Genomic DNA, 20,548 nt, shown 5'->3' with positions numbered 1-20,548 from the left:
CATACAAAGGGTAAGCCGCATGTGTTAGAATGGCGTGGAGAGAGGACACAGCCTTACAGAGAGCTGTGAACACTGAATCATGGGAGGAATCTCTGGTTAACGCTCATAGTTGGGCACAAGCAGCAAAACCTCCCACAGAGAAAACCCAATATTATAAGATTAACAGCTATTGAGAAAGCCATACAGTTAAGAAATAAAATACCTTCATGGTCCAAACAAAGTTTAGTAAAAAGTAAAAAATATAACAAGATAAATATCACAAAAACAAAGTAAATTCAATCAAAAGATCAAACATAATGAAATCAAAAACTGTCTCATAATAAAACACTGATAAAAGACATTAAATGCGATCAAACTCACAATACAAATAAAAATCTACATAATGGAAATAAAGTAGGAAGAGTGTTTCCCAAAACGTCCCCCAGTTCCAGTAGCAGAGCTACTTTGAGGAAAACTTCTGAAATGACCAGGATTTCCTCCTGAGACTTCAGTGAGCTTTATCCAGTTGAATGGAAATTCCATAACACTGATTAAAAGCGCCAAAAATAACCAGAGTAAACGGATCAACACGAATTCTACACAACTTGGAAGATGCTTCTCCAGTACTCCAGATGTTCTGAAGAGATGTAAGTCCCACTGGGTGTGAGCAGGCTCATCTGGCAGCACCTGGACTTGACTGGGAGGGGCCCCTCAGTGCAGCAGCAGCCCTGGACATCTTTTCTGCCATTCACCTCTAGACAGATTCTCTTACTGGAGGTCTTCCACCGCTCATTTGAGAGGATAAACAAGATGCGAATGTTGCTGAAATTCTCAGCCATTCTCTTTATTTCTAGTTGCTTGTTCCTTCTCTGGTAACATTATTTAAGGCAACAACTGTAATCCAGAGTTGCATGCACCCAAAATATTCTGATGGTGTACCCTTACCTCAGCCTTGTGACGATGGTGTACCCTTACCTCAGCCGTGGGAAGATGGTGTACCCTTACCTCAACCATGTGGCGATGGTGGACTCTTACTCCACCTGTATGACAATGGTGTACCCTTATGTCGGCTGTGTGACAATAGAGCACTGTTGTAAATTGGAACAGCAATGTGATTAAGCATTTACTGAAGACATTAATTCCCTTACTTTAGATCATGTTTTCTCTGTTATGTTGACCGAAGTTCGGACTCCATTTTGTATTGTCATGCTTCCACGTGTTCCCCACGAGAAGAGTCCAACCTCTGTGTTAGTTGCTCTTGTAATCTGCCTAGTAACAGTCTATAAATAGCTCCTTTGTCCATCTGGCGCATGCCCAGACTTGACCACATCTGTTATCAGTTAGCCTTGCTTGACCATGTTTTCGCGGGCTCAAGGAGTGTGTTAGCTCCGCCCACATATTGATTCAGTATCGAAAATGACCATAAATGGTAATGTTCTTCGGCCTCATGTTGTATCCACCCACTTATGAGCCCCTCTATTGTGTATAAAAGGGGACCATGTACGCAAGTTCTTTGTGCTACTCTATGCAATACTGAAGAGTGTTGTGTGGATTGTAGGACCACCCTTAAGGGTTAATAAATGCTGTCTTTGTACTTTGCAGTTTCCGTGCCAACTTCCTTATAGATTCCATTACAGGAGAGCGAACCCTTGTGTCCTGCGGGCCTAGCTGGGGCCTGTATTCATCAATTGGCGCCCGTCACGTGGGGCTCATCGGCGACTCGGATGCTCGAAGGACTGGTCGCGACGAAGGTGAGGAATTTGGCCGGGGACGTGATCACTGCCAGCGGCGTCTTAGCCCTGGCATCCCGAGGTTTTTCTTCCTTCCCTTCCGAGCTGACCGTCTGGGTGGCGCCGGTCCTCGACTGAGACCTCTTCTGTCGGTCCTGCCGTGAAAGCCGTTTGGGCGATTTTGGAGCTTGGCAGTTGGAATCTGGACTCTTGATTGGTAAGAACCGGTGTACGGTACTTGCTCCGAGTTTTTGAAGCCTGATCTGGCTATTTGAGTTTGATTTGTGATGACTAGTCATATTTTGTATTTGTCTTTGTGAAAATATATGCGTTGCAACACATATAGGCAGGTAATGTGGAGAGATTTCTCCGGAGCTGTGTAACTTTGAACGGCGCAACGATTAAGTGCCATTTTCTCTATAATTTTGCATATTTTGCATTATTCCTGAGCATGCCTGCTTTTAGCGCACTCCGTAAGTGGTGTTGCTGCTTTGGAAACCGGTTGAACCTCGAGAAATCTGCTCCAGCTCCCCCAGAGGGGACTCCTAATAGGGATATGTATGTGAAGCATGGTCTTTCTTCCATAATGTACAGCACAGTATGGAGGAAATATACTAAAAAAGATCCTGAGTTACGATGGCCTTTGTATGGATCGTTTGATATACGTAAGATTGAGTATGTGGAACAGTGTATGTGTAAGCGGCGTGCTCGTCAGGATATGTTTGAGTGTGTGCGGTTGTGGGTGAAGGAGGTGCGTGAGCGAGAGAAGCGTGAGAAAGCACTGTTTGATAAAGAACAACGGAAGAATGATCATGTGCGAGCACAGGAAGCGAAGCGTCGGGAGGACAGAGAACAGACGGAGAGACAAGAGAAAGAGCGTAGGCTGCAAGTCTCGGGTCAATATGCTGTTCGGCAGCCACTTTATCCTGTCCTTACTAATCTTGATGATGATTTTTATTTACTAGATCGCTCTCCGCCCCCTTATGTTGGCGCATCTGCTCCGAGGCCACAAGATTCTGTCCCGGGTCCGGGTAAGGTAGATACGCGGTCCATGTTATCGGCTGAGCATATGGCTGAGCTTCGGCAAATTTCCTTCCGTGCACTTAAGGGCAAGGTGTCCGTGGATGAATTGTTCCATACTTGGGGGCCGTGGCAGGATAGAGAGAGATTGTATTTTCTGAGTCATTTCGCTGAGGAAGTGATTGCTGCTTTCCGGAAATATTCTAGTGTCTTTGAGCCTGAAGAAGTGACATCGGATGCTAAAGCATTGCATGATGGTGTTTTCTCTCCCTCTAAGGCTCCTGATACGGCTCGGCGGCTGTTCGCCTTGCGGGACGCGGTGCTGGCCCTTAAAGAAAAAGCGCGCCAACGAGCAGGGGAGGAGAAGCAGTCGGATTCGTGTACCGCAGAAGGCCACTCATCCACCTCCCAGTCAGATAAGGATGGCATAGTGCATGTTAAACCAATGCGAGAGGCGGCGCCTTTGTATGTTCCTCCTAAAGGAGCGGGGACTAGCTCGGACATTACCTCCGCCGATGCTAAGGGATATTTTGTGTATAATTGGGTTTATACTCCGTGGCATAGAGCTGATGTTATGGCATTAAAGAATGCGTTGCCTGACCCCCGCAAGAATCCAGCGGCCTTCTACGAAGAAGTCGAGGGGGCCTTGAATTCTTGCGTTATGACTTTAGCAGATATAGACCTGTTCTTTGGCCTTATTCTACCACCGGATATGTGGCGATCTGTCCGAAAGGTAGATGATATAGTTGCCTTTAAGGCCCGGTGGTCTGACCTTGAGGATGAGGATAGGGAGCGGAAGCCCGCGCAGAAACCACCCCAGAGTATTTTAGATCTCCCTGCTGCTATTGTGGCTAAGTTGAAGACAATTATCCCCCCTAAAAAGATTGACTGGAATATGTTAGCTGCATGTAAACAGAAAGTTGACGAGTCAGTTGCGGACTTCTTTACGCGCTTTGAGGAGACGTTTCATGATTTTAGTGGCCAGTCGCTTACTGACGATACGGGCCGCCACCTTTTTGCGGATAAATATGTGGCTAATCTGCTGCCGGCAGTTGCGGCCCGTTTAAAAGCGAGCGAGAGTTCTTGGTCTTCCGCAACCCCGACGGCCCTCCTGACTATCGCTCAGTATTATGAACGTCAGGAGCAAGAAGCAAAGGGCCAGGAGGAAAAGAAATCGAAAGATCTAAAAACAAAGGTGATGTTGGCACAAGTATACGGCCCGCCCCGACGGGGTAGTAATAGAGGTAGGGGAGGATCTTATGGTCCTCCCTCGGGCCGATCTGATTTGAATAGGAACCAATGTGCGTATTGTAAGCAATCGGGTCATTGGGCTAGGGATTGCCCGGTGTTGCATGCTTCGCGTCAGGGGCATACTCAGGGTGGCCCGCGAGGTAGAGGGGGTTTCTCGAACTTTAGAGGGAATTCTACCGAACAGACTCGTTTTGACTCTGCTGGGCAGCAACGAGATAGATCAAATGTTTTCGATCGCCAGCATCAGTATCAAGTGGCGGTGATTGACCGATCGGGGTACCATGATTCTCAGCATGCATAGGAATGCGTTGGATGGGGGTTGGAATCAGTTGAGGTGCCGGTCGATCAGAAGGGTCCTTATGTATCGGCTGAGGTTCTGGGCTCTACCGATCAGTTCCTAGTGGATACAGGAGCGACACGTAGTGCGCTGTCTAAGCAATTGGTTCCGGGGGCTCCCCCATCCGGCTTAATGGTTACATCGGTAGGGTTTGACGGTACACTCTCCCGAAGCCCTCTTTCGCAGCCCCTCATGTTTAAGGTTGATTCTTTTTCTGCACCCTGTCCGTTTCTGCTTGCCGCGTACACACCAGACAACATTATGGGCCTTGATATGTTAAAGCATTTTAGGGCTACGATCCGCTGCTCCCCTGCTGGTGTGCGGGTGATATTGAATGACAATTACCCCCGGTCTGAACGGATATGTGCGATGTCAGAGGATGCGCTGTTAGCTACCCTCCCTCGTGCTTTGTGGGCAACTTCGGACACTGATGTGGGACAAATGGTGATTCCACCGGTCCACATTAGTGTCCAGGAGGGGGCGGTGTTACCACGCCTCCCACAGTACCGTATTTCCCAAGAGGGCGCGGAGGCTCTCATACAGATAGTGCAGGATTTGATTGCGGTAGGGGTAGTGGAGGAAGTTCCCTACAACATCTGTAACAGTCCGATTCTTCCCATTCTGAAAAAGGATACGGATGCCAGAGTCTATCGTTTTATAATTGATTTGAGAGAAGTAAACAAGATCGTGATACCTCAGTACCCAGTGGTTTCCGATATCACGACGTTGCTTACTTTGGTCCCACCTACGGCGACTATGTTCTCTGTGATCGATTTGAAGAATGCCTTCTTTTCCATTCCCATTCACCCCGATAGCACCCTTACCTCAGTCGTGTGATGATAGTAAACCCTTACCTCAGTCGGGTAATGATGCAGTGCCCTACCTGAGCTGTGTGACAATACGGTACCCTTATATCAGCTGTGTGACGATGGTGTACCATTACCTCAGCTATGTGACAGTTGTGTACCCTTATCTCAGTCATGTGACGGTGGTGTACCCTTACATCAGCAGTGTGATGATGGTGTAAACCTCGACTCAGCCATGTGACAATGGTATACGCTTAACTTAGCCATGTGACAATGAGGTATCATTATGTCAGCCATGTGACAATGGTGTACCCTTGCCTCAGCTGTGTAACAATGGTATGCCCTTACCTCAGCGGTATGACGCAGGTCTACCCTTCCATCAGCCTTGTGATGATGGTTAACTCTTACCTCAGCTGCGTGATGATGGTGCACTCTTACCTTAGCCTTGTAACAATGCTGTACCCTTACTTCAGCAGTGTGATAATGGTGTACCCTTACATCAGCTGTGTAACGATGGTGTATCCTTACCTGAGCCATGTGAGAATGGTTTACTCTTACCTCAGCTGTGTGCCAATGTTGTACCCTTATCTCAGCTGTGCGGCACTCACTCCTCTCTCCCAGTACCTTTTCTTCCCTGCCTCCTTCAGCCCACCGGGCCTTCAATAAAATCTACGTCCCTATGGACTCTTTTCATCCAGTCCCCCTGCAATGCTCGACCTCAGGGATGCATTGAGACTCGAGTCCTCCACAGCAAATGTGCCAGAGAGATGTCACACTTGGCAGTAACCTAGTTGTTATTGGGGTGCATATGGAAACTGCACAACCAGTAAAAGGGACAAGAGACCAGCTGAAACCAGGACTGAGTACAATTCAAATACTCCTGCACAGCACATGTAAGAGTGGAAGTGATGGCACAACTGAGTAGATGAATATGCCAGACTAGTTTCACACTGCGATGTCACGGAAAGATCTGAGCAGTGTGTGGGAAAATGTAGAACAAAGAAAACTTGTGATCTTGGAGAAGTGACCTAGGAACTCCCTTCTCCAGGGATTGTCTGCAGCTGAACTTCAAGCCACCAAGAATAAAAGTTGTAGGGAAGAGACAACATCTTAAATAGAGAAACCCTCCCTTTGGAACCACCTATACAATTAATGGTGGACGCTGACAGGCAGCAGTGATTGGTAATGGAAATAATACTGAAGTGGCAGCGCTAGAGTTTCACAAGCTTGTAAATCCAACATGGCGTTTCGATAAGCGCTCTAAAATTACGAATTACAATCTCTAGGGGGAACAGGTGCATTGTTCCTTCAGAGTATCCAGTGTTAATGCTCCTGCGCGACTGTAAAGGGCAGATCATCAACTATCGCTATGTTGTGAAGATGAGCAGATGTGGAGTTCACAATCTACACTTATCGCGATATTCTTGGAGGGAGATATTTTTGCCCTTGGTATTCTGACATGACCCACGTGGCTCGTGACTGATATACTGCCAAAGAGATTGTTTTGGCACCAGTGAGGGTCCTGAACCAACACACTGGACATTAGGGCTGAGTTCCCATCAGAAATCATTGAAAAGAGACGATTTATCTGAGAAAAGGGCGCATCAAACACAAAGAAAAGGTTTGTTACATTCATTTAAAACAGATCTGTAATAAGTTAACCCCGCTTCAGGCGTGGTTCCTTTTGATGGCATCTCTGGCTGGTTGACAGTGATTGAAGTAACTTACACCATCCTAACCATACGTCTGATATACTTTGAATCCAAGGCCGTCAGCTGCTTGCGGAGAGCTGTGGGACCCCGGGAGCTGGGCCTTCACTGGGTACCAATGCTACCTCACTGCAGACGTGCAGGATTAGCCCCAGAGTCAGGGTTTCGGCTCATCAATTGGGAATAACTTGAGGTCAATAAATCAATCAATCTGTATTTAAACAGCGCTGCTATTCACCCGTGAGGGTATCCAGGTGCTAGGTTGCTGGTCTGAGTCAAAGTCTTAATGTTCCTAAATTCTGCCAGAGAGGGTACTGTCCGAAGAGAGAGGGGAAGGGGAAGGCCATTCCAGGGTTTGGCGGCGCGGTAGGAATATGTAACAGTAATGGTAATAAATGTACCAGTTTTCCATAAGTTTATGTGCACACTCTTACCGCCAGCACTGTATGTCCATGATGTAAAGTGATCCAACAAGACTTGAGCAGTGGGATAACATTACAATGCTGTAAATCTGGGACAAGGGTACACAATACTCCGCAGACGTTTAAGAATCCAGCATCTCTGTATGTGGTTTCTAAGTGGGGGACAGGTGGGATGATGAACTCAGACCATGGGGGGACTCTAGTGGCTTCATGTGCAGAGGGTCACTGATGGCTCTGTGTGACAGCATCACAAGGCATGCTGGGTATTTCCGTCCCCAGCGAAGTCCTTGTGACAGAGTCTGGCAAAGGCTTCGTATTTTGACTTCCTCAGGAGTCCTGGTGCCTTCGACCTCACACCCAGGCTGAGGAGACACCCCTGGGATCTTCTGCTTGTGTTGTAGAACATCACGCTTTGCTATGTGGAAGCAGACGGTTGACCTCAGCCTAGGCTAAGCTACAGAGTACGCTTTATTCAAGAAGTCTAAGGCCCGTCCTGGTGTCAGACTGAAGAAGAACCACAGCTCTGCTAAGTCATCGCCTGCCATGGACATTGATGTCATCCAGACCAAGACATCTCGAAGACCTTAAACTACTCAAATGAAGGTTCAATGAATCTGGGTGTCACCATCACACTCTTCCGCTGATTCTAAACAAGCCGTAGACTCTTTTGAAATATATTTAATATTTTATACTGTGCCGCAGCCTCAGCCTTTCCAGCACAATCCAAAAAAAACAGACGATGGATGTATTGCTGAACATCACACATTCATCCCCAGTCAAGAGATCTGGGTTTAATCCATCGTTCTTTTTCTCACTATGCCATTCCAATTTAAACCCAGCCATATGGAAATCAGTCTTCACCCTGTTCCCCATGCAAACAGTCCATCCGGAACTCATAGGCCAGGTCCTCCCTCGACTAGAAACAAGCATCCTGGGACCACCGGTTTCAGGGTAGCACCCCTCATCAGCCAGGGTAGATTGAATCCAGTGGACCCACTCTTGAGGAGCAGGGTCAAGACTGATTTGCAAATGTCTGGGTCTAAACTGGGGTGGCTGTGAGCAAAAGAACAATGGATTTAACCCAGATCTCTTGACTGGGGGCGAATGTTTTATTTGTTCTGCATTCCGTCCATCATTTTTGTGTCTTTCGCTTTCCAGCACAATCCATCTGCTAACATAAAATGAGAAGGAACAACAGAAATATCCTGAGCACTCAGAAAGTCAATCATCAAATTTGAAGTGTGTAAAGTTAAATTTCTCTTTATTCCTTTGTCCAACTTGTGGTCTTCAGTTATAAACACAAGGTACATGTAGTCATGAAAAGGACAGCCAACACATATTTCGTCTTACGGCACATTCACAATCGACTTCTGTTATGAATCGCAATGTATCCCAATATAGCCCTGGGTAATCTCCTAACCTTTCACCTACATTTACCCTGCCATTGTACTACATAACGGTTTTTGCTACTGACCTTTTACCTTGATAGGTGCTGCATAAATGTTGTGTGGTTTTCCCCGAAAACTGGCCTAATTTATTTTGCATGAGGACTCGCTGACACGAGACGCTGAGGTTCCTCCATGCAGACACTCCAGCATGCAGTGGTCTGAAATCCCTTGAGGGGTGTCCATCTCGAGACCAAGACGGGGTTCTTCACTCTCCCACATCAGGTAATGGGGTTGGCTCTATCCTAAGGAGATTCTTGGCTATACAACTTCATACATGCTAGGTACATATAGGTGCATCTAGTTAGGGTGTGCATCGTAGGAGTACGCATTTTTACTATCATGTATTTATTGCCACCATATATCCATTGGTTTAGCATTATGGTAGAATTCTACCATCTATTTACTCTGTTGGTGCTTATACCAGTATACATCTGTTTCTGTCATATGGTTGTTGCAACACACGTATTTTACGCTAGAATGACGCTGTTTCAATAAATGCTTACTGAAAAAATACCCCGTCGTTTATTCTGTGTATCTCTCTGACAAAAAGTAAGCACAAGTGACTGAGCGAAAAGTACTGTACTGTTTCCACGATCCCTGTGGGGATAGGGTTGTCATGTCCGATAGTTGCCAGAAACTATTCAGTCCTTGGTAAGAGAACGAGTTCTTAGTGGAACTGTGAGCTAACTGGGATACAGGCGAGCATATCCAGTGGGGGTGTCTGGAATTAGTCTTGACATCGATACCACAGTTTATGTTGTCTAAACGCACAGATCCTATATAGATTTATAGGAACTACATGACACTTCCTCAGGGCTGCACTGACGAAGTCGACAGTGAATATGCCGCAAAACAATGAGTTGGACAAAGGAATAAAGAGAAATGTAACTTTAAACACTTTTAAATTGATGATTGACATTCTGAGAGCTTAGGACATTTCTGTTGTTCATTAATAAGTCTACCCCTGTCACAGGGGTTATGTTTTAAGGTTGTTCGGTAGCCGACCTTGGTTCTAGAGCACCACTGGATTACACAAGACATTTACTACGGTTCCTTGACTACTGGTTGAGTGCTGTCTAATAGCCTAGCAACCTTCCTCTTCTTCTGGACATAAAGCAAGAAGGATCAAATCCCTCAGAATCGAACAGAGATATTCTTGTGAATACTAAGAGAAAGGTGCATGCACCCACCAGCTTAAAACATAAACCTTCTTGGTAAGGGTCAGTTTAGAGCAGGTGAACCCTACCTACTGCTTCAAAGGATGAGAGCGGTGTATGACTTAGGGGGCCAGAGGAGATTGGCAGAGGCAGGTATTAAGGTGAAAGGAAGAGGGGTATATTTAAGGGGAGGAAATATGGAGGCTGGAGACAGACCCTGAAGACAAAGGGAACAGACGTTAATCTCAGGAAGGAAACACTGAGAAACGGCTGGAGACAGACCCTGAAGAGGAAGGAAATGGACATTAATTCCAGGAAGAAACACTGAGAAAGGCTGGAGGTGAACTCTGAAGACAAAGGGAGACAGGGGTTCATCTCAGGGAAAAAATACTGGGGAAGGGCTAGAGACAGAGCATGAAGACAAAAGTTGATGGGTGTTAATCCCAAGAAGGAAACACTGAGGAAGAGCTGGACGCCATTGGTAGATTGAAGCCAAAGATGGAGATATCTTGGCACAAGTCTCTATGCACACTTACCTTGAGGGAGGCTTCTTTATCACAAAGATGTAAACCAGCACACACACAATGATGACCACTGCTAGCACGCCAATCACAATGCCAACGATAGCTCCAACTGGGAGACCTGCACTGTTATCTGGGGCTGGGGTTGGGTCTGTTCCTGAAAAAAAAAGAGAGGGGAAGAGTCAGAAAGTCATATAGTGCTATGTTTTAACATACGCTTGTGTTAGTGAGCTCTGTACACACCATCCTTCAGTGTACAGGGGCTTCAGGACTCACATAACCATTAACGTGACACAGTGAGAGAGCAAGGGATGTACTGTGTGGTGCTCCACATGCTTTGGAGTACAAAGACTGCAAACGTTATCCTTGTAAACATTTGTTTGTATGTAGGGCCACACCCTATGGTGCTCCAGATGAGTGGGAGTATAACACTGCATATTCTGACATTGTAAACATGTGTGTGCGTGTGTGTGTATGTGTGGCTTTGTATGGCCTTCCACATGAGTGACGGTACAAAAAGAACGTTCTCTGATACTCCACTTTCTGATCCAGTCTTAAAAACTTGGAAATCACAATTAAAGCAAATGTTTTATGGCCTTCTGTGTAAGTGAGAGCACACAGACTGGACTACTAATGTGGAAATAACCACAGGGTTTTATTCCCTATTTTATTCCCTGGAGCCTATCCCAGTGATGGCTGTGTTTTTGATTTTAGAGTACAGCGTATGTGTAAGAAGGAGAAGACCCCACCCCATGCGAAAAAGCTGCAGCAGCCTCCTTGCTGATGACAAACTTCCACACACCACCCAGACCAGAAGGTGATTATGTCTTATTACCACACTCTGCATGCAGCACAAGCCAATGCAAGGCCAGCAAGGGAGCCATGGCCCTGGGGAAACAAGAAGCATGGGACCACTGGACCTCGTGGCGGGCAGTAAAAGATCTGCATAATTCAGGGGCTTAATGCAATCCCTTGCGGCGCAGGGTGGGACCCCCAATCTATCACTGGGCCCCCAACACTTCATGGGCCTCGAATCAGCCAAAGGACTATGAATATCTGTAAGATATGGGAAACTAAGGGGGCCTCCTCACACTCTGCAGGGGAATCCATCATTTCCGTTACGCAACAGGCATAATTAGGGTACAGTTGCCTCTCATCCCCCTGGGTTTTGGTGGTACTGCACCTGCTGGTCTAATAATAGCTACAATACCGATATCTCCCACTTTCTTTGTCAGACAGAGAGCCCATCCTCACTACAGTAAGGCCCTGAGGACATAAGAGGAAAAGACATGTATATTTTGGGCTCCTTGAGACACCATTCTCTTCCCGTCTTCTACAGCACAACACAAGCGCTTCAGCACAACTAGGAGCCAGAAGGAGCAATCAACAGGTCTAATGATCAATGCCCCATTTTAGCGAGTATATTTATCTTCACCACTCCCATAACGTGATGGATCTCACATCACAGAGAGCTGCAAAGCATCCTTGTAACACCAGCCTCAGCAAAGATCTCACCTGTACAAAGTGTATGGATTTATCAGCAGTTCGGCCATCTTGGAATGGAATGATCACAAGTTGAATAATGGCCCTTTAAATTTAGATGCACACAATCAATCTGTCTACAGCAGGTTTTGGTGATCCCATGTTCCATGGAGTCAATAGGGTCCCTGCAATCATCATGCATCTCTACTCCAGCACCAATGAGGCCAAGAGAGTCACCGAACACACATTAATGTCTCAGTGGCACATATTCACTTTCCAAAGTTCTCTCCTTTGTTGAACTTCGCGTAGTTAAGATTCTACATGTTGAAAATACCATTCTCCGAAACTAGAATCTCCCCAAACAGAAGTAATTAATTCTAAATTCTTTTCATTTTGCATACTAGGAGACTGCTGGGTGTCATTACTATAACTATTTTTCTTTCCCGAATATTTATTTCACAATACATTTGCTTTCCCAAATTCAGTTCATTTTACGTTTGCTTCTCTCATCTACCCACAACATCAAATGCCTTTATTAAGTAATTACCCTAATACTATTTGTAAATGCAGTTGATTATTTGAAATGAAAAATAAATATTTTAATATCATTATTCTAAAACGAAATACCATTTAATTTTTAAACATCCTTGTTCAATTAACTCAATTAAAACTAAACTAAATATAACTACATTAATAAACGTTATTTCTTTAACTATTGTATTTTCTTGAAACACAAATACTAAGGTATATTTAATATGTAAGTTGTTTTATTTATAGTTTGTGTGGAGTGATAGTGTAACTGAGTAAATAATAAAAAGGAAAAGGTGCTCTAATGGTAACTGCTTGGGAGTAAATGTCACAGGCACTAAAGAGGGTGAATTTAAGGTCAGACACCTGAGGATACACTATGTCTATGTTCAAAATTGATATCCGTCACCATTGTAACAGAGTAACCCATCCACTGAGATCTAAATCATGCCCTTAAATACCAAATCACTTGACTTAAAAACTCTGTGTGATGCAGAACGCTGGACATAACCTGGTGTAATCTCTATAACGAGTGTAATCCTGCCTGCTACTTACCATTCGTTCACTCCTGTGTCGGTCGTCTTTAGTGCCTGGTCATTAATTGGTGGTCCTAATACCTCACTTCCGTTTTTCGTCCATGAGCACCGCCCAACTACAGTTTCATTACGATGGAGGGATTTATCTGTTCCTTTGGGGACTAATTCAAAACTTGATGCTTGCAGACATAACGTGAGTGAATCACGAACAAACTTCAGAAAACTTGTTTTTCTTTCCGATCAGCTTTATCATTAACAATTGCAGTCCTGAGCCGTTCTTCACTTCTGCGCAGCTCGCATTACTCAACTTTTTTAACAATCTATATATTTTTTCCACTGTGTTGCGATTTATCTTTTAGTATGCCAGCTGGCCTTTCATTTGTTTAGCACGGCGCGGCTCGCAGGCTTTGATCTTCTCTTTATATTTTTAGGCTATTATAACTGAGTAACTGTAAGTCTGTCCTACGTACTCCTGGACAGCGTCCTGTGAAGGATTAACGTGCAGTCAGTGCTAGCGGGGTCATTTGTGGAAGCCACTTATGCTTTCCTGGAGGGATCGCGAGATAGAATGGCTGCAGGGTTCTGATTGCAGAACTGCTTGGCGAACCAGAGAATTGGTTGAAAGCACGCCGGCAGTCTCAGTGCTTCACATGGGGACGGACACATGAGCGGTCAGCGCCTCGCAGGTGCTTGCGAATAACATGACATGGCATGCCAGAAAGTCATATTCAAAACAACACTACTCATTAGTAGAAGAAGAATATAGGGGCATACTTACAAGCTGGCGATAAAAAATTATCGGCGCTTTTGCGGCCGTTTTCGGCCGAAAAGCGGCAATAATTTTATCGCCTAATTAGCAAGCTCACGCTAACGAGTGAAACCTTGCATTAGCGTCGGGATTCCTAACGCCCAGCTTTGCATCTCTAATGAGATGCAAAGTGGGCGTTCCTGACCTGACATGACCGGAGAAATGTCGCCAAGCGACATTTCTCCTATCATCAAGTCCCACGCTATGAAACATAGCGGCAGGAAAAGTAGCGATAACCCCTGTTATCGCTACTTTCCTTACGCCTGTTTCAGGACTTACTTAGCCATGATATCCTATGGAAGGTGGATATCATGGCTAAGTTTGTGAGTCCCTATCAGCAAGCTAACGCCACACTACGTGAGATTATCGCTGGGTTTCCAGCGATAATCTCACGTTAGCCAGTTAGCACTAGGATTTTTATCGCTGAGGAGAAGCGTTGCAAGCTATCTCAGCGATAAAAATCCACGTTACCCAGCGATAATTATCCTCACGCTAAGAGCGCTGAGCGATAATTATCGCCGGGTGTTGCTGATATGCCCCATAGCCTCTTAGAATACAGTGTAAATAAACTCCATCACAGGTTCTTCTCAGTCGTAGTAAACATAGTGCAAATGCATCGGGGAATGAATAAACGAAATTCCAATAGGCAGTTCGTAGTTCTTGAGATTTTAAATCCATATCATCGAGAAATGTTTACAGATGGTACTACAGTATACCCTGTGTTTACATCTGCATGCCTACAACAATGGATGAGAATTGGGCGGCAGCACAAACATCTGTACTCAAATTAATGGGTAGACCCTGACTTTAGCCTGAGCAGAAATAAATGACGGACACCTAATGGGGATGTGTTTGAGGTTTACAAAGGTCTCATGCAGCCATGTTCCCTTTGGAGCTTCAGTGAAAAAATGTAATAAAGATGTGTTTTGCAATTTTATGCTGGGAGAATCCACTATTGAATATTTGTATATCTGAGGACTGGATGTATGCAAAAACAAACTGCTACATCATATTTTGTTTTAAAAATAAAGACTCCGTTTTAGCAACTGACAACATTTTAGCTTTAGATAAAATTTATTTCCACAAACATGCCGACTTCATTTTGTTTCTTAGGTGCAGTCACTTACTTTGGATTTAATTTATTATTGAAGTAGATTATTGTTAGACTGTTTAGGGACAAGTTCGCAATGGTTGGTTTAGCTTTACGTCAGATGTTTCAATGGGTGGGGTTTGTAAAAGGCCGAGATTTTAAAAGTCTACTGTGGAATGCTGTGCTTCCTGATAAGTTCAATTTCAGATCCCTACATTTTCACGGATGCCGGTGCCACATTTCATAATCAAAGTTGTTTATTGTAAATATCCTTACATGCATATATTAATTTACATCGAGTATGCTTGTGAATCTTATTTGAATGTGGGTTTATTACATTCATTTGTTGCACTTTTCATTGGTGCCTGTTCATGTAATTGACTCCGTATAGACAGGAGATGTGTGGAATCCTAGGCATGTGCACAAGAACACACAGAGATTGTTATGATGTGAACGATGGTTCCGAGAGTCAAACCCCTCCGATGGTAGAGGGCTTGTGAGTGGATGATGCGTTTGATAAAAAATAAACTTGCGCCGGACTTACATCACTTTGCGGAAGACCTTCTCATGTGGAAGGACACGAGGGCATGAATCTTACACTCTCTGCTGTTGAAAAACATGTTACTTCAGACTGTGTTTCACGTGCTTCCCATGAATCATGTGTGGGCCAATGAGAGAACGAGCTGCAGCCAGCCTGGCTTCAGACAGAGCCTTTCTTCCTAGCTAGTCTAGTTATGAATCTACTTTGAATTCATTCATTAGTCTAACAAATGCCCCAAGGTTACCAAAGCTGGTTTACACCAAGCAGCATTTTGGTTTTCACAGGAACCTTTCACCCGCTGCACAAGACGCGCGTGAAGTCCAACCTGTGTGACACGACAAGCTAGGAGGCGGTAAAGGACCCTTCCTCTGCAATGTTTAATTTAAAACCTTCCCGGCTTGCTGGCCCTCCCTGCTCATCCCTGAAGCTCCGCTCACAAAGACCACTGCGGACAGAATAACAACTACAATTAACACATACAAGTGTTCGAGACCAATAACTTGCTACAACCTTTATTGTAAGTGCTGGAGTGGGGTTTTCTTTAAAAATTTGTATACCCCCTCCATTCTATAGGTTTACATTAAAAAGAATAATTGATTAATAATAATTGTATTATTGGTTTGCTGTGGACGGTTGACCAACATTACTAATAAGAAAATACAAGTGGGAATTGCATTTGCATGGCCTAATTAATACGTAAACTAATTTTGTACGCATATTAATGATAGATAGGTAAAATTTGCATGTTATATGTTGCTTTTGTGATGTAATTTGTGAATTGTGCTTTAAATTTTGATTATAATTCGCAATGAGTGTTGCTTACTGCTAGATAAATACACCCACATAAAGGGTTTAGCGAGGGAATAACATTTAAAAGCCATTTCTATGTATTAATTAAGTTTTTGTGTTTCTTTGCTTAAGTTGACCTTTTCGGAGTGGCCACAAAATGGCTGCCATCCCTATTTGATGGATTGGCGTAATGATGAAAATCTCTGGGTGAAGTGAGCATGCGTTGCTGCTAGCAACAGTGGCTTCTACACGACCCTAACCCAACTGTGCCACCCAAGGTCGTCCTGGGCTGCAAGCCAGATGCCCTGAAAGAACAATAAAAAATACTTTTGAACAGTGAAATTATGAACTATACCTAAAGAAACATCTTGCGTATGGGAACCAGGAAGGATGATCTTGGTTCGACCAATCAGAAATGTTTAAAACTTATATCTGCAACATTTTAACATTGAATTTACTATAAAAGAAGTAGAATAGAGAGGGTAAAACACGCCATCATTTGATTGCCGACTTGATTTCCTGACGTTATGCTGACGGAGAGGACGGTGACACTGCAGGACAGCTGTTTCCTCGAGACTCTGATGGACTGATCAGATGCCCAATTACCTTACGAACTGATTAATCGCTTTATGGGCAAAGAGACAAAAGATCTGAATTTGACTTAGAGGGCGACATTTAGCCAGAATAGGTAAATATGATAACAAGATATTGAATGATTAATGATTTCTCCGTGCATTTATTTTAGATAAATTCTTATATTAATTACAAGAACTGTGTCGGGTGTTATTTGAGAAATGTATTGATGTAAAGTGTTTAGAGAATTAAGTGTTACTCTACCCAGCAACTAAGCTGATCCATGGCCTATCCATGGGAGGAATATAAAGGGTGATATTTAGATCCTGGTGAGGTAGGGAAGGGTAGGTGAACCTATTGCTCATTAGGGATTACGTGTATTTCCTCTCATTACAGCGTATGGAATAGAATCACCTCTTTAGAAACATAGATCAATTGAGAATGAATGTTGGTGTTATGGGCCCCACAAGTGAATGTATTGAATGAATGTGTTTGTGAAGATCTATGGTCTGTGACGAAGAGAGGGATTTAGTATTCCACTCTGCAACATACGAAGCACATTTCAAATCAATTAATTGACTTGATAGTCACTGATTGTGCTTTTAAAACATATGTTGAACAGATTCAGCAGAAGCTGACCAGTCGGCATAGGGTGTGGATTAACTGATGTGGGCTGCTACAAGCCATACTGCCCGTCACAATGAGACCCCCCATGGACTGTACTCGCCAACACAAGTAGTGCCTCTGTTCCAAAGCAAAGCTTTCAAGTTCCTTACAGCAGCACTCGTGTGACATGATACTGCATGCATATGAAGCTGGTGCTGACTGTCCTCCTAAAAACAGCGCAAAGTATTTATGGTGTCTGAGCCCCCGTTCCTCACAGAACTAGGTGTCCATACTTGGAACAACTGCTATTATTTAAAGATTTCAATAGCTCTTTTAGATGAAGTCGAAATGTAAACCATGTGTCTCCGACAGCGAGGTTTCTAACCACAATGCACAACTGTTTTTATTTGCAGCACAGAGCTCACAAATAAAAATAGAGAAATTATGAATGCTTTGGGTATCCTTTCTGTATCTGCAGCACCACCACCTCAGCATGACTCAGTAACACCACTACATCACTCAGCACCACCACAGCATCACTCAGCACCACCTCAGCATCAGCACAGCACCATCTCAGCACCACCTCAGCATCAGCACAGCACCATCTCAGCATCAGCAGAGCACCACCTCATCAGTGGACTACCACCAGTACAGTACCAGCGCAGCACCAACTCCGCACCACCTCAGCATCAGCACAACACCATCTCAGCATCAGCGCAGCACCACCTCATCAGTGCACTACCACCAGTACAGTACCCGCGCAGCACCACCTGAGCATGACTCTGCAACACCACTACATCACTCAGCATCAGCACAGCACCATCACAGTGCCACCTTAGCATCAGCACAGCACCATCTCAGCATCAGCACAGCACCACATCAGCACAGCACCATCTCAGCACCACCTCTGCATCAGCACAGCACCATCTCAGCATCAGCACAGCACCACCTCATCAGTGCACTACCACCAGTACAGCACCAGCGCAGCACCAACTCAGCATCACTCACCACCACCAGACACCAGCAGAGCACCATCTGAGCACCACCAAAGCAACCCTCAGCACCACCTCTGTCTGAACAAGCACAACCAGAGTACCCCCTCTATCTAAGGTTCATTCACCACTTTGTGCACAAGCTCCCTCTCCCTCTCTATCATCCTTTCTATCTATTCTAAGCAGCTCTCACCCCATCTATTCACCATATCAAATTAATCCACTACACAAATGCACTACACACCACACAATTCCAACCCACACAGTTCCACAACTAACAATTCCAGTTCAACCCACATAATTCCACTCCAAACCACATACACCCACTCCACTCCAAAGCAAAACTCATGGGTAAAAGACAATCATTACCAACTCCAATAGCTCTAACTCTCGTAAATGCGAAACGATTGCATTGCAAATGCTTGTTAATCTTACAGCCTTTGATTAATTTACAAATCCATCTATCATAAGATGTCAATAATTATTGTAATATGTTTTAAGTATTGTCAGGTCCAACACACAAGTTCAATAAATAAGCCTAGACTCCACCCACGGTGCTTATGGCACAAAGCCGACAGGCTTAACTTAAGAAAAAGTGTGTAAAGTATTGAGCAGTCAGTACCAAAACAATTCCTTTATCAACTCACAATATAATAGAATCTCACAACCAATTTCTAACAATAGAGAAAACTGTGGGTAAGGAACAACTTCTGTGCAAATTAATAGTGAGTGACTGGGAAGACTACTGGACACTTCCAATCAATGGCCACATGATTCCTAGGGGACACCCGTTCCTCTTGTGCAGTACATACAGTTTGCCGTTCTGCAAACCTTCCTAAAGTACAGTATTTTGAGTTAAAACCATCATGGCAGACCCTTTTCCTCTTGAAGTTGGCTTGTGTTCCAGCCAGGGGAAAGTCTAGGAAAATGAGCAGTACCCTGCTTCTCAACTGGTTCTGGTGGAGCTGGTTCTGGCTGTCCTGTTGGAAGGTGCAAATCTGGATACACTGTACCCTGGGATCATAGGTTTTCCCTTCCCCAGCTCTCTCTTTACAATTAACTATGAATGGCCCGGCCTCACTCTGCTCCCTTTCAAGTTAATCAAGTTCCCAAATCATCTCTAACTGACTTTCCTGAGCTAAGTAGAGTCATATAAACTCTCAAGAGGTCTTACAGCCAACAGGCCTAAGCCATTGTCTCTGCTATGGGAGCAGTTTTCACAAATCATAAAGGGCAAAACACTGACAGGAGGAAGCTGCTCGTAAACTAATGCTAATGAGTCCAGAGGAGGTTCAGGTAGGCAGTAAGGGTCTGCAGATTTGGCAGAGTTTGATTCGTCAGAATCACGTGTGATTACATTAAAATTACACCAGCAATGGCAATGGGGCGGAGTCAGCATTTGGCACTACTTGTAAAATGCACCCTTGCATCCAAAAATAGGTGCAAGGATGCATTTTGTGCTAAGAAAAGAGAGCAGCCAAATACCATCTGGTGCCCTTGCACACTCTGTAGTAATTAAAACTTTTAATCACTGCAGAGTATGTAAGGGCGCCGAGTGGTATGCAGTGGTTTCTGAAGTTTAGAAACCAATGCATATCACTCAGCACCCTTACATACTCTGCAGAAATTACAAGTTTTAATCACTGCAGAGTATGCCAGGATACGGAGTGGTATGCAGTGGTATTTAACTTTAGAAACCACTGCATAATTTTTAATTCTGCTGGCAAGGCGGCAGAATTTCAATTTATCAATAACTCTAGTGAAACAGAATTTCCAAAATTGCTCCCATTTCACCAGCAGAATTGAAAATTCTACCCAGGCCAATGAAAAGTAGGCAGCCTAACATTTTAAAAGCTACCGTCCCTGTAAATTCATCAGAAATTCAATTACACCCCTCAATTGAAGTTTAAATAAATATAACAGTGGTTGAATCATCTCTGAAGCTTATCCCAAGCCAAAATTGCAGCTCTGTACAGTGAAAACAGCTTTTGGAGGCTTGTGACTTTAGGAAGATGGCAACAATAAAGTATTGCATGTACCACTTTTATATACTATACACCCTGATGTGCAGGCTACAAGGCCAGCTTAGGGATGACTTAATTAACATGTAAAAGTACGGTTCTCTCCGGTCAATAATTGTCATTTTAACAGGTCAACTTGCAGGTTTAAAAGCTGCAGCGGTCAGTCTACAAATTTAGGTCTGAAGCCATGTTTTCTATGTCA

General features: G+C 44.3%; 1 protein-coding gene across 3 annotated transcripts in view; it reads right to left on the bottom strand.

Moving 5' to 3' along the window:
- Positions 1–20,548, bottom strand: part of LOC146808740 (cell adhesion molecule CEACAM6-like) — a 335,917-nt gene that overhangs the window by 31,305 nt on the left and 284,064 nt on the right. For all 3 annotated transcript variants that reach the window (XM_085615555.1, XM_085615557.1, XM_085615556.1), the window contains one exon: positions 10,396–10,537. In XM_085615555.1, the coding sequence (XP_085471681.1) occupies positions 10,396–10,537 (142 nt within the window). The remainder of the gene's footprint in view (positions 1–10,395; positions 10,538–20,548) is intronic.

This window comes from Triturus cristatus, chromosome 7, assembly GCF_964204655.1.
Source record: "Triturus cristatus chromosome 7, aTriCri1.1, whole genome shotgun sequence".
In the NCBI taxonomy this organism is placed as follows: domain Eukaryota; kingdom Metazoa; phylum Chordata; class Amphibia; order Caudata; family Salamandridae; genus Triturus; species Triturus cristatus.
This window is presented reverse-complemented; position numbering and strand designations above follow the sequence as displayed.